This window comes from Oncorhynchus mykiss, chromosome 11 (genome assembly GCF_057628025.1).
Source record: "Oncorhynchus mykiss isolate SJ-2025 chromosome 11, ASM5762802v1, whole genome shotgun sequence".
Taxonomy (NCBI): domain Eukaryota; kingdom Metazoa; phylum Chordata; class Actinopteri; order Salmoniformes; family Salmonidae; genus Oncorhynchus; species Oncorhynchus mykiss.
In genome coordinates this window covers 35,031,543-35,047,097 of record NC_143032.1, presented here as the reverse complement: position 1 = coordinate 35,047,097, position 15,555 = coordinate 35,031,543, and the positions used below count along the sequence as shown (strand labels likewise).

The window sequence follows — 15,555 nt, the reverse complement described above, 5'->3', positions numbered from 1 at the left end:
GTTTCTGGGATAATGGTGTTGATGTGAGCCATGACCAGCCTTTCAAAGAATTTCATGGCTGCAGACGTGAGTGCTACAGGTCGGTAGTCATTTAGGCAGGTTACCTCAGTGTTCTTGGGCACATGGACTATGGTGGTCTGCTTGAAACATGTTGGAATTACAGACTCAGACAGGGAGAGGTTGAAAATGTCAGTGAGACACTTGCCAGTTGGTCAGCGCATGCTCGGAGTACACATGCTGGTAATCCATCTGGACCAGCGGCATTGTGAATGTTGACCTGTTTAAAGGTCTTACTCACATCGGTAGCAGAGAGTGTGATCACACAGTCGTCCGGAACATCTGATGCTCTCATGCATGTTTCAGTGTTACTTGCCTCGAAGCAAGCATAGGAGTTATTTAGCTCGTCTGGGTGGCTCGTATCACTGAGCAGCTCTTGGCTGTGCTTCCCTTTGTAGTCTGTAATAGTTTGTAAGCCCTGCAACATCCAATGAGCGTCGGAGCCGGTGTAGTATGATTCGATCTTAGTCCTGTTTGATGGTTCGTCGGAGAGCATAGTTGGATTTCTTATAAGCTTCCGGGTTAGAGTCCCGCTCCTTGAAAGTGTCAGCTCTACCCTTTAGCTCAGTGCGAATGTTGCCTGTAATCCATGGCTTCTGGTTGGGGTATGTACGTACAGTCACTGTGAGGATGACATCATCAATGCACTTATTGATGAATCCAGTGACTGATGTGGTGTACTCCTCAATGCCATCGAAAGAATCCCGGAACATATTCCAGTCTGTGCTAGCAGTCCTGTAGTTTAGCATCTGCTTCATCTGACCACTGTTTTATTGACCGAGTCACTGGTGCCTCCTGCTTTAATTTCAGGAGGATAGAATTATGATCAGATTTGGTCTAGAGTTTTTTTCCCCCTCTGGTTGCACATGCTGATAGAAATTAGGTTCAACTGATTTAAGTTTCCCTGCATTAAAAGTCCCTGGCTACTAGGAGCGCCGCCTCTGGATAAGCATTTTCCTGTTTGCTTATGGCGTAATACAGTTCATTGAATAGTGGTTTTAGTGCTGGCATTTTGTGCTGAATAGTGGTTTTAGTGCTGACATCGGTCTGTGGTGGTATGTAGACAGCTACGTAAAATACAGATGAAATCTCTCTAGGTAGATAGTGTGGTCTACAGCTTATCATGAGATACTCTACCTCAGGTGAGCAAAACCTCAAGACTTCCTTAGATATTGTGCACCAGCTGTTGTTTATAAGTATGCATAGGCCCCCTTGTCTTACCAGAGGCTGCTGTTCTATCCTGCCGATAGTGTATAACCTGCCAGCTGTATGTTATTAATGTCGTCGTTCAGCCACGACTTGGTGAAACATAAATATTACAGTTTTTAATGTCTCGTTGGTAGAATGTGTTTTTAGTTCGTCCCGTTTATTTTCCCGCGATTGAACGTTAGCTTAGTACGGATGTGAAAGGCTGATTAGTCACTCGTCACCTGATCCACACAAGGCACCCCGATCTCTTTCTGCGAAATCTCAGTTTCTTTCTTCAGCAAATGACGGAGATGAGGCCCTGTTCGGGTGTTTGGAGTATATCCTTCCTGTCTGACTCATTGTAGAAAAATGATTTGTGCAATTCAAGGTGGGTAATCGCTGTTCTTATGTCCGGTAGCAGCAACATTATGTACAAAATAAGGTACAAACAATGCGAAAAAAAGAAAAAAAAAATAGCACGGTTGGTTAAGAACCAATAAAATGGCAGCAATCTCCTCCGGCGCCATCTTCCTAGTAAGCACTATAGATCAAAGTGAGACAAAACCCAAATGTTGTCTTGCTCAAAATATATCTTCATAAACAAAAAGGCACAGGGCGAACCCAAAGTGAAAAATATAAAGTACTCAGGAAATAGTAGGAGAGATTCCTCTCAGGAAAACAAGTAACATTTACAATGACCGACAAAGACAAATGGTAGAGGGAGTAAAAATACAGTGATAGAGTGGGGATTGGAACCAGGTGTGTGTAATGATGACGAGGCAAGTCCGGGGTTGATGAGTGAAGGACGTTCGCCAGCAGTAGGTTCGGCAGCAGCTAGAAGGCCGGCAACTCCAAACACCTGAGCTAGACAGGAGGGGGAGCCAAAGCGAAGGCTGGTGTGACGAAATTTAACAAAAAAAAACATACTTTTTGTAGTATTTCATTACTTTAACCTGTTATGGCTGCAATCCCCCTATCGGGATAAGTGTCATCAACACCCGCTGAATAGCATAGCGCAACATACAATAAATATTACTATAAATATTTATATTCATGAAATCACAAGTGCAATATAGGAAAACACAGTTTAGCCTTTTGTTAATCTACCTGTCGTGTCAGATTTTGAAATTATGCTTTACAGGGAAAGCAATCCAAGCGTTTGTGTAAGTCTATCGATCGCACGATAAAAACATTAAGTACACTTAGCTTCAGGTAGCTTGGTCACAAAAATCAGAAAAGCAATCAAATTAATCGTTACCTTTGATGATCTTCGGATGTTTTCACTCACGAGACTCCCAGTTACACAACAAATGTTCCATTTGTTCCATAAAGATGATTTTTATATCCAAAATACCTCAGTTTGTTTGTTGCGTTATGTTCAGAAATCCACAAGAAAGAGCGGTCACGACAACGCAGACAAAAATTCCAAATAGTTTCCATTATGTCCACAGAAACATGTCAAACGTTTTTTAATAATCAATCCTCAGGTTGTTTTTAAAATATATAATCGATAATATATCAACCGCAAATGTCTTTCACAGTAGGAGAGGGGAAAACAATGGCTGTCCAAATTCTGTTGCGCAAGCAAAACTCATGTGACCACTTGACGCGATGTTATCGTTCTGGCTCATTTTTCAAAATAAAAGCCTGAAACTATGTCTGAAGACTGTTGACACCTTGAGGAAGCGATAGGAAAAGGAATCTGGTTCATATCCCTTTAAATCCAGCAAGGGGAGGCTATGGAACATGGAGTTTTCAAAATAGAAACCACTTCCTGTTTAGATTTTCCTCAGGGTTTCGCCTGCAATATCAGTTCTGCTATACTCACAGACAACATTTTGACAGTTTTGGAAACTTTAGAGTGTTTTCAATCCAATACTACTAATAATATGCATATGTTAGCAACTGAGACTGAGGAGCTGGCCGTTTACAATGGTCACCTTTTCATCCAAGCTACTCAATACTGCCCCTGCAGTCATATGAAGTTACCAGAACGTTTCGTAAAAGTTGAAAAAAAGAATCCAAATTGTTTGACATTGGGATTGTTCTCGAATTGTTCAGAGAACTTTAAGAAACAAGTATTTCAACACAACGTTTCCTACAGGTTTCTGCATCTGCAGATGGATAACATCATAAGACAGACAGAATAGAATAGGGGATTTAGTGGTTTTAACATTACATTGGCAGTATCTTAATGCACACAAAATGATACATGGCTTTCCTCTTAGATCAAAACTAATCCAAGCAGGCAAAATGTGTCCATTTCATATTGGTCATTGATGTAAGTGTGTATACAGTAAGTGCATATGATGAATGGGGGTCGCTAGGAGTCAAACTCATTGTTGTATATGTTCCACAGCCACGGCGCTGTGTATTGAATTGACATTTTCCAGCTCGTTGCTCATGAAAATGTGTGTATTATAGAATGTGTAATATATCGAACAATGTCATATGGCTTTATAAAATAATTATTCTCACTGATTTACTGTATAAACGTCCCATTGTATTCCAGGAATTTCAGTCACTTAACATTGATTTAGCCACACCAGATAAATTACTAGAATTAAGGTATAAACTAGCAAATCTGTTACATTTATGAGATTACAATGGTAGAGCTACAGTACGCCTTTAAATGAATATATAATATTTTGAGCCTTTCTCCCTATGCATAGTGTACTGCAAAACCAAGTGGGCCATTTTACAGTGGGATTGAAAAAGCATTGAGTTATAGGGTCCAGGGAGGGACTGCTGTTCTTCCGCTTACCTTGCCTGGTGTCTCCTTCTGCAGATGACTCTAGTCACTGGCCTGCACCCCAAATAGCACCCTATTCTCTCCATAGTGCACTACTTTTGACCAAAGTGGGCCATGGTCAAAAGTAGTGCACTATTTAGGGAATAGTGTGCCATTTGAGAAGTTACCTAGAGGAACTGGGGGCTTTCAACAGGGACTCTGATTGATATCAGCTCTAGTGGGACATTGCTTCCCACCCAATTGCCAAGTGGCAGGCTCTCTGTTGGACACAAACCGAGAGAGGGAAAAATAAATAATAAATAAATGCTGTGGTAGCTCTCTTCCCTTATGGCCTGATTCCGCCTCTCTGTTCTCTTCTTATTTTTCACTCGCTCTCTCACTCCCTTCTTTGGGGACAATTTGTCCTAGTTTCAGCTCTCTGAGGAAGATTTGTGACAGGTGTTTTCTCGCTCTCTCTCTCTTTTTCTCTCTCTCTCTCTCTCTCTCTCTCCCCTTCCTTCCCTCCCTCTCTCCCTCACCACATCCAGATGTTCGTCGCAGAACGATCTATGAGTACCATCGTGTGGAGCTGACAAAGACCAAAATCACCAACTCTACAGCAGTGGAGATGATGCCTCTACCGAGTAAGATGGATTCCTCTCAATAGACATGGCTCACGATATGATATATGATAATGACAACACAAGTAGGCCCCCATGAACTAGTCTAGATTCTAGACCTTGTCATAGGTGAAATAGAGGGGTCTGTTCAATGCCTAATAGATTTTTCCTCCGACTGTATCCCATCATTTCAGGGACACCTGTGTATCAAACTCCTCTCTTTTGAGAATGATCTGTTTGCATTAGCAAACTACAACTTTCTAATTATCAACATATGGATTTCTATGTTGGTTTTGACTTGTTCAGCTCTGGGCCCATATGTATGTATGTCAGTTGTTTAGCCTTTTAGATCACAATGCACAAGATAACATGGACAAGGGAGACCTGATCCTGGATCAGCAATTTGGCCCCGGTTTTGCATCATCAAATACAACATTCTAAGTTGAATGTTTACTTGTTAAGAGCTCTGGACCAGTGTTGTGAGTCAGCAGACATGGGTGTGTTGTAACATATGTGTGTTGTAACATATGTGTGTTGTGATGTGTGTGTTGTGTACAACAGGTGTGTTGCAACGTGTGTGTTGTAACGTGTGTGTGTGTGTGTGTCGTTTTCCCTCCCTAGCGTGTCTCCAGTTCACCAGCTGTGACAGCTGCATCTCCTCCCAGATCAACTTCAACTGCAGCTGGTGCCACCTCCTTCGCAGGTCAGACACCCCTCTATACCCCTCTTGTCTTTGTCTCCCTCTCAAATGGCGCCCTACTACCTATGTGACGCGCTACTTTTGACCAGGGCCATTTGGGACACGGGCCAACACTAAATCTTTCTGTTTATCTTCCCCTCATTCTCCGTTGTGCGCTCAGTCCCTCTGTCCTCCCTCTCCCTCCTTCCAATGTTGCTATTACCTCTCGTCACTCAGTACCCCTGACATGTTAGCTAGCTACTGAGTGTGAGGTGTATGTATCGCATCATCTGGCTATCATATGGAGTCTGACCCTTCCCTTCCAGTGGACTATTCCCTCTGAGCTCAATTAAGGCATCCGGAATGGCAACCTATTCCCTATATAGCGTGCTACTTTCGACAATAATCCCTGGTCATAAATATAGTACACCAGAAAGGGAATCGCGTGCCAGTTGGGACGAAGTCAGTGAGTCCTGGTGATGCTCTGTTGGTTTCTCTTCCTGATGATGTGCAAAGGAAAGGCAGGTTGGATTAGCAGAGAGAGAGAAAAGCATGATATTCCACCCATTATTCTTGTTTTTGCTACCTAGACATCCACTCTCTCACACCTACTCTGTCTCCCCCCCCCCTCTCTCCCTTCTCTTCCCCCTTCCCATCAACCATTTGTCTTTCTCTTTCACACCCTCGCACAAAAAGTTGAATGTTGGAGACCGTGTAAAATGTTATTGCACAAATGGTGTATTTCCTGCCTTGTGTGATGTGAACGATGTAAGTTTGGACAGCATTGTGGGAGTGTTGTCGGGGCGTTGTTTCAACGTTTGATCCAAGTTACAAGCCATTAGTTATCAAGTGCACTGAACAGTTCTGGGCCTCAGTTCTTGGAAAATGTCTGCGGAGTTAGCGGAAATGATGTGCTCAGTTGGACTACTATTACTCCCCTTCTCATACTGTATGTCTCTACACTTTGGCCACTTCCTATTCCCCACATAGTGCGCTACTTTTGTAAAAAAGGGTGCCATTTGTGAAGAAGGCTTTAAGTGGCTTATGCACCCATTATTGAATGACCCCACAGTTATTTTAAACATATCATTTATCCCTACAAGGGCCTCTGGGAATTTATGAGGTGCCAAAAGGTCAGGGTTTAGCCTTTTCCTCTGTCTCCTCTCTCCATCAAACTATACTACTACTAATTATACAGTCATGTGTGTATACATTTTACTTACTGGTGGCCCTGGGAATCAAACCCATAATCCTGGCACTGTGAGCGCAATGCTCTACCAATTGAGCCATACAGGACCACATTTGCCAATCTACATGTATTCTGTATCCCGCAGAGCTGCCGAGACAATCTACACCTGAATTATAATGGCCTAATTATGCTGCCTTTTAATGAGATAGAAATGGGCGCGTGCTGCATCACACGGTTGGGGCTCGCTCCATCCTTTGTATCCCTCAACAAAAAACTTAAATCGAAAAGGCAAACGAATGCACAGTTTAAACAAGCCAATTTAAATGCGTTGCAGCATTGTTGGGCCGCGGGTTAATGAAAGAGAGACACCTATGATTTTAGAGAACGGCTGTAATGAACTATATCTCCCTCTCCCTGGCTTTACTCTTTCTTTTTTATCTGCCTTTCTGATTCTCTCCCCTCTTGCTCCCCCACTCTCTGGAACGGTGAATGCTGGGTGTTTTCTCCCCCATTGGGTTTCAGGCTAAATCAGCTTGTTGCTGCCTCTGATGTATGCAAGCTGAGTGTTGGACTGGGTTGGACAATAAAAGGCGTGTTGGAGCTAATACAGCATGCAAGGCATCGCTATGGACCAGCGACTGGCTGTGGTTGCCCATATTGCTGAGCGCTAATTTGGTGAGAAGAGGCGGTCGGTGCGGGATTTGTTTACAGTAATATCAAAATGACTGCCACCACATCAAAGGTGGAAGAGGCTCCAAAGACGAAGATTGTTGCATTCTAATAAGTTGTAGCCACACTGTATTTTATTGAATCACATTGCATCGTTTGTGGGAGATAGATTGTGTGCCGTGCCAAGAGTGTAATGATGGTCTCACCATTCCTATACACTCTGATAAGTAGCTCTAGCTTGCATAGCTCGCCCAGCTTACATAGGAATTGAAAAACTGTATGGTTGAAGGAGATAGGGGGGGGGGTGGCTAATAAGTCTGGCTGCACATCTGGCTGGCTTACTGCGAATTGAGAAATGATGTGACTAAACTCAACAAAATGAAGAAGAAACTGTATTACGAAGCCAAGATCAATGATATAAAGAATAATGGAAAACATTTTTGGAGGACTTTAAATTAAATTATGGGCAGAAAGACAAATTCAACTCCATCTTTCATTTAATCAGATGGCTTATTCGTCACAAAACCATTTGCTGTTGCCAATTATTTGAATGATTACTTCATTGGCAAACTGGGCAAACTTATGTAGGAAATGCCAACAAACGAACAGTGTTGAATTTTGTTTAGTTAGTGTGGGAGAGGTGAAATAAATATTGCTATCGCTTCTGAGGATGGTGGATGACTCTATAGCCACTCTTATATGTCAAAGCTTTAATCTGAACCTAGAGGAAAGTGTTAGTCCTCAGTCCTGGAGGGAAGCCAAAGTCATTCCGTTAACCAAAGAATGGTAAAGTGGCCTTCACTGGTTCTAACAGCTGACGTAAAAATTGTGTTTGACCAAATACACTGCTATTTCTCTGTAAACAAATTATGCTGAACAAAAATATAAACGCAACATGCAACAATTTCAAAGATTTTACTGAGTTACAGTTCATATGAGGAAATCAGTCAATTGAAATAAATGAATAAATTGAGGAGATTAAATTACTTGGTGTTACCTGAGATTGTAAATTGTCACGGTCAAAACACATTGATTCGATAGTTGTAAAGATGGGGAGAGGTCTGTCTGTAATAAAGAGATGCCCTGCATTTTTGACATCACACTCCACAATGCAAGTCCTTCAGCTTGATCTTATCTTGAATATTGTCCAGTCATATGGTCAAGTGCTGCGAAGAAAGACTTAGTTAAGCTGCAACTGTCCCAAAACAGAGTGAAATCTTAATTTCTATTTTATTTTGTATTTCCTTTTTATATTTTGGGGGCTCCATCCACCACTCCACCTCTTCGGAGGATAAAAATACACTTTGTTTTTCAGCATTTTATTTTATTGATATACTGTAGCTGACGTTCTGAAAGAGCTGCAAAATCTGGACTCCTACAAATCAGCTGGGCTAGACAATCTGGACCCTCTTTTTCTTTAATTATTTGCCACAATTGTTGCAATCCCTATTACTAGCCTGTTCAACCTCTCTTTCATGTCGTCTGAGATCCCTAAAGATTGGAAAGCTGCCGTGGTCATCCCACTCTTCAAAGGGGGAGACACTCTAGACCCAGATCCACCTCTATGCAGACGACCACATTCTGTATACTTCTGGCCCTTCTTTGGACACTGTGTTAACAAACCTCCAGACGAGCTTCAATGCCATACAACACTCTTTCGGTGGCCTCCAACTGCTCTTAAATGCAGGTAAAACTAAATGCATGCTCTTCAACCGATCGCTGCCCGCTCCCCTGTCTAGCACTACTCTGGACGCTTCTGACTTAGAATATGTGGACAACTACAAATACCTAGGTGGCTGTCTATTTCCTTCCAGACTCACATTAAGCATCACCAATCCAAAATTTGATCCAGAATCGGCTTCTAGAAAGCAAAGCATCCTTCCCTCATTCTGCCAAACATACCCTCATAAAACTGACTATCCTACCGATCCTTGACTTCAGCAATGTAATTTACAAAATAGCCTCCAACACTCTACTCAGCAAATTCGATGTATTCTATCACAGTGCGATCCTTTTTGTCACCAAAGCCCCATATATTACCCACCACTGCGACCTGTATGCTCTCATTGGCTGGCCCTTGCTTCATTTTTTTGTCGCCAAACCCACTAGCTCTATCATCTATCATCTATAAGTCTTTACTATGCCTTACCTCAGCTCACTGGTCACCCTAGCAGCACCCACCCGTAGCAAGCGCTCCAGCAGGTACAGTGGGGCAAAAAAGTATTTAGTCAGCCACCAATTGTGCAAGTTCTCCCACTAAAAAAGATGAGAGGCCTGTAATTTTCATCATAGGTTTTTCTGCAAAGGGACCAGGACGACTAATCCGTGTAAAGGAAAGAATGAATGGGGCCATGTATCGTGAGATTTTGAGTGAAAACCTCCTTCCATCAGCAAGGGCATTGAAGATGAAACGTGGCTGGGTCTTTCAGCATGACAATGATCCCAAACACACCGCCCGGGCAACGAAGGAGTGGCTTCGTAAGAAGCATTTCAAGGTCCTGAAGTGGCCTAGCCAGTCTCCAGATCTCAACCCCATAGAAAATCTTTGGAGGGAGTTGAAAGTCTGTGTTGCCCAGCAACAGCCCCAAAACATCACTGCTCTAGAGGATATCTGCATGGAGGAATGGGCCAAAATATCAGCAACAGTGTGTGAAAACCTTGTGAAGACTTACAGAAAACATTTGACCTCTGTCATTGCCAACAAAGGGTATTTAACAAAGTATTGAGATAAACTTTTGTTATTGACCAAATACTTATTTTCCACCATAATTTGCAAATAAATTCATTAAAAATCCTACAATGTGATTTTCTGGATTTTTTTTCTCCCATTTTGTCTGTCATAGTTGAAGTGTACCTATGATGAAAATTACAGGCCTCTCTCATCTTTTTAAGTGGGAGAACTTGCACAATTGGTGGCTGACTAAATACTTTTTTGCCCCACTGTATATTTCACAGGTCATCCCCAAAGCCAACTCATTCTTTGGCCGCCTTTCCTTCCTGCTGCCAATTGCTGGAATGAATTGCAAAATCACTGAAGCTGGAGTCATATCTCCCTCACTAACTTTTAGCATCAGCTGTCAGAGCAGCTATCCGATCATTGCACCTGTACACAGCCCATCTGTAAATTGCCCAACCAACTACCTCCTCTCCATTTTGTTATTTATTTTTTTGCTCCTTTGCACCCCAGTATCTCTACTTGCACATTCATCTTCTGCACATCTACCATTCCAGTGTTTAATTGCTAAATTGTAATTATTCGCCACTATGGCCTATTTATTGCCTTACCTCCCTAATCTTACTGCATTTGCACACACTGTATATAGACTTTTCTATTGTGTTATTGACTGTACGTTTGTTTCTCCTATGTGTAACTCTGTTGTTTGTGTTGCACTGCATTGCTTTATCTTGGCTAGGTCGCAGTTGTAAATGAGAACTTGTTCTCAACTGGCCTACCTGGTTAAATAAAGGTGAAATAAAATAAACAATTAATCTTTAAAGGAATGAGGAAAAAACAATGTAATATATGTTAGAATACGGCTACAATGTAACAAAATGTGGAAAAAGTAAAGGGGTCTGAATACTTTCCGAATGCACTGTTGTCACGCCCTGACCATAGAGAGCCTTTTAATTCTCTATTTTGGTTAGGTCGGGGTGTGACTAGGGGGAGTGTTCCTATCTAGGTGTTTTATTTCTATGTTGGCCTGGTATGGTTCCCAATCAGAGGCAGCTGTTTATCGTTGTTTCTGATTGGGGATCATATTTAGGCAGCCATTTTCCCCACTGTGTTTTGTGGGATCTTGTTTTGAGTAAGTGCCTGTTGCACCTCTTATGTTACGGTTCGTTGTTTGTTTCCTTTTTGTTTTGCAAGTTTCACAAGAAAATAAAAAGGTGGAACTCAGAGCACGCTGCTCCTTGGTCCATCTCCACACAGCCGTGACAACTGTATCTCTGTAAACCGCCCTCTTATGATTTCCATGTGCCATATATTCTTCAAATGTGCTGTGATGTTTCACATACATTCTGAACCTGTCTAATTGCATAGTATCTACAGATTGTAAGTTAAAGATAAATATTTTTACTAAAAGTATTATTATATATAGTGTTGATTGATTGTCTATGGTTTTCAAAATCTCTCAACGGTTCTATTTGTCGGGTTCATTTTAGATAAATGTTGTGATTTTTCAGCCCTTCCTGATCATGTGACCAGAAACAAGCTACATAGGGGCAATACCAAAATAAGTGAACTTGTGATTTTGTTTCTCCGTGGCAAAATCTGCAGAGCTGAGATGGTTGTATTCCCCATATGCATACATTTATGTGTGTGGCAAGAATTTTGTAAAATGTATTTTGTATTTATTTTATTTTATTCTTTTAAAGTTTGAATCACGCATTGTTTTGCGTATCAGTTCATAAACCATGTGCCACGGAATCAGCATATCGAAAATCTTTTCCCAACTATTTTGCAACCTGTATCGCACCGCAGTCAAAGTTTGGTTCTCAAGTATAACAAATGTGTATATATAAAAAAAAAGGGCAGACAAACAAGTTCTCTATCTTCTTCACTTGCCTCCTCCATTTTTTGCTGTAATTTTGGATAGGGCAAACAAAGAAAAAAAAAGAAACGTTCCATAAAGAATTTTTTTTTTTATTATCAATTACTATATTTGAATTTAAACATATTATTTGTTGTAATAGTTGTTCGTTTTTTTCTGGAGGATGAAATTGAAATTTCAACCACCTTTGTTTCTTTGTTTAAGAAAGGGCGATATTTTGAAAAAGGTTCAATTTTCAATGGAAAAATGCAGTCTGTGAATGGGGGGCAGTATTGAGTAGCTTGGATAATAATAGATTTTGATAGAAAACACTCTGAAGTTTCTAAAACTGTTTGAATGATGTCTGTGAGTATAACATAACTCATATGGCAGGCAAAAACCTGAGAAAAAATCAACCAGGAAGTTGGAAATCTGAGTTTTTTAGGTTTTCAAGTCTTTGCCTATCTAATATGCAGTGTCTATGGTGTCATATTGCAATTCCTAAAGCTTCCACTAGATGTCAACAGTCTTTAGAACCTTGTTTCAGGCTTCTACTGTGAAGGGGGAGCGAATGAGAGCTGTTTGAGTCAGGTGTCTGGCAGAATGCCATGAGCTAAATCATGTGCATGGCTGTGAGAGGTAGCTGTGTTCCTTTTAATTTCTAAAGACAAAGGAATTGTCCGGTTGAAACATTATTGAAGATTTATGATAAAAACATCCTAAAGATTGATTCTACACATCGTTTGACATGTTTCGACGAACTGTAATATAACTTTTTTAACTTTTCGTCGGAACTAAGCGATCACGCATTGAGAATTTGGATTACTGGACTAAACGCACAAACAAAAGGAGGTATTTGGACATAAATTATGGACTTTATCGAACAAAACAAACATTTATTGTGGAACTGGGATTCCTGAGAATGCATTCTGATCAAGATCATCAAAGGTAAGTGAATATTTATAACGCTATATCCGACTATTCTGACACCTCTCCTTTTTTGGAAAATGGCTGTATGTTTTTCTGTGGCTAGGTGCTGACCTAACATAATAGCAAGGTGTGCTTTCGTCGTAAAGCCTTTTTGAAATCTGACACAGCGGTTGCATTAAGGAGAAGTTTATCTATAATTCCATGCTAAACACTTGTATCAATGTAATTTGATGTGGCTCTCTGCACTTTCACCGGATGTTTGTTTGAGACAATGCATTTCTGAACATAACACACCAATTTCAAATTAAGATTATCTTTAACCAGTTGCGGCGAGCAAACCCGGATCCGGGATCCTATTTATAGACCTAAGCTCATTACCATAACGCAACGTTAACTATTCATGAAAATCGCAAATGAAATGAAATAAATATGCTAGCTCTCAAGCTTAGCCTTTTGTTAACAACACTGTCATCTCAGATTGTCAAAATATGCTTTTCAACCATAGCAAAACAAGCATTTGTGTAAGAGTATTGATACCTAGCGTAGCATTTAGCGTAGCATTCAGCATGCAACATTTTCACAAAAACAAGAAAAGCCTTCAAAGAAAATCTTTTACCTTTGAAGAACTTCAGATGTTTTCAATGACGACACTCTCAGTTAGATAGCAAATGTTCAGTTTTTCCAAAAAGATTCTTTGTGTATTAGAAATCGCTCCGTTTTGTACATCACGTTTGGCTACCAAAAAAACCTGTATCCAGGAGTGTATTTATCCCTGCAAGCTCATTAGCATAACGCAACGTTAACTATTCATGAAAATCGCAAATGAAATGAAATAAATATGCTAGCTCTCAAGCTTAGCCTTTTGTTAACAACACTGTCATCTCAGATTTTCAAAATATGCTTCTCAACCATAGGAAAACAATAATTTGTGTAACAGTAGCTAGCTAGCGTAGCATTTAGCGTTAGCATTCAGCAGACAACATTTTCACAAAAACCAGAAAAGCATTCAAATAAAATCATTTACCTTTGAAGAACTTCAGATGTTTTCAATGAGGAGACTCTGTTAGATAGCAAATGTTCAGTTTTTCCTGAAAGATTATTTGTTTAGGAGAAATCGCTCCGTTTGGTGCGTCATGTTTGGCTACCAAAAAAAACAAAAATCTTACAGGAACAATGGTGAGATGTTTGCCCTGTCCCTGTACTATAGATTGCCCTTTAACCTCTGTAGCCTTCTGCCCGGTGTGTTTAACTTGTCTAAAGTATGGTATCTTTAAAGCTATTTTTTTATTCGTATTTTAATTTGTATTTTTTTTCTAGTTGAGTATATTATTTATATTGCTTTGTTTTGTCTGTGTGTGTGTATGTTCAAAACTTAATAAACAGAGTTAAAAAAAAAATGAAAATCCAGTCATCAATACGCCAAACTTTTTTCCAAATTAACTCCATAATATCGACTGAAACATGGCAAACGTTGTTTAGAACCAATCCTCAAGGTGTTTTTCACATATCTCTTCGATGATATATCCTTCGTGGAAGTGTGCTTTCTGTCCTGAATCCCAGGAGAAAATGCCCGCAACTGAAGATTACGCACCAATTTAGACAAAGGACACCGGGCGGACCCCTGGAAAATGTAGTCTCTTATGGCCAATCTTCCAATGATATGCCTACAAATACATCACAATGCTGCAGACATCTTGAAGAAACGACAGAAAGCGCAGGCTCGTTCCTGCTGCATTCACAGCCAATAAGGAGACATTGGAAAACAGAGCTTCAGAAATTCTGCTCATTTCCCGTTTGAAGTTTCATCTTGGTTTCGCCTGTAGCATGAGTTCTGTGGCACACAGATAATATCTTTGCAGTTTTGGAAACGTTAGACTGTTTTCTTTCCAAAGCTGTCAATTATATGCATAGTCGAGCATCTTTTCGTGACAAAATATTGCGCTTAAAACGGGCACGTTCTTTTATCCAATAATGAAATAGCGCCCCCATAGATTCAACAGGTTAAAATGGTGTATAATACTTGTATGTTTGAGGAATTTTAATTATGGAATTTCTGTTGTTTTGAATTTGTCGCCCTTCAAATTCACTGGCTGTTGGCGAGGTGGGATGCTACCGTCCCACATATCCCAGAGAATCCAATTTGAAATGTAGGTTTGATAATAATCAAAAACATGTGGCATTGAATCGTATACACTAAGTGCACAAAACATTAGGAACACCTGCTCTTTCAATGAATGACTGACCAGGTGAATCCAGGTGAAATCTATGATCCCTTATTGATGTCAGTTGTTAAATCCACTTCAATCAGTGTAGATGAAGGGGAGGAGATAGGTTAAAGAAGGATTTATATGCCTTGAGACAATTGAGACATGGATTGTGTATGTGTTCCATTCAGAGGGTGAAAGGGCAAGACAAAAGTGTCTTTGAACATGGTATGGTAGTAGACCCACCGGTTTGGATCAAGAACTGCAACTGTGCTGGGTTTTTTACGCTTCCCATGTGTAACAGCAAGTGTCCACCACCCAAAGGACATCCAGCCAATTTGACACAAATGTGGCAAACATTGGAGTCAACATGAGCCAGCATCCATGTGGAACGCTTCGATGCCTTGTAGAGTCCATGCCCGGACAAATTGAGGCTGTTCTGAGGGCAAAAGGGGGTGCAATTCAATACCAGGGAAGTGTTCCTAATGTTTTGTACCCTTAGTGTATTTGGTTTCAACAAATGTAGTATTTTTCAATTGAGAGAATCTAACTAATTTCCTTGTTACCAGTTGAGGCAATTTTTTGGGGTTGATCCAAAGACTCATTTTTGTAGTGTTCAAGAGAAACCAATGAGTCTCTTAAACACAGTATAGAAATGCATCCTCTGTACCGTGAAAGAGGGGAGAGAAAACAAAGACCAAACTAAAATATTTCCCAGATGTATACATTTCTATTCAAATGAGGCATCTCAACCCA

The 15,555-nt window shown here is 40.5% G+C and overlaps 1 protein-coding gene across 2 annotated transcripts in view; it reads left to right on the top strand.

Annotated features, from left to right (window-relative positions):
• LOC110535616 (plexin domain-containing protein 2) overlaps positions 1–15,555 on the top strand; it is a 170,216-nt gene that overhangs the window by 120,888 nt on the left and 33,773 nt on the right. For both annotated transcript variants that reach the window (XM_036935347.2, XM_090189946.1), the window contains 2 exons: positions 4,525–4,620; positions 5,218–5,299. In XM_036935347.2, coding sequence (XP_036791242.1) covers positions 4,525–4,620; positions 5,218–5,299 — 178 coding nt within the window. The remainder of the gene's footprint in view (positions 1–4,524; positions 4,621–5,217; positions 5,300–15,555) is intronic.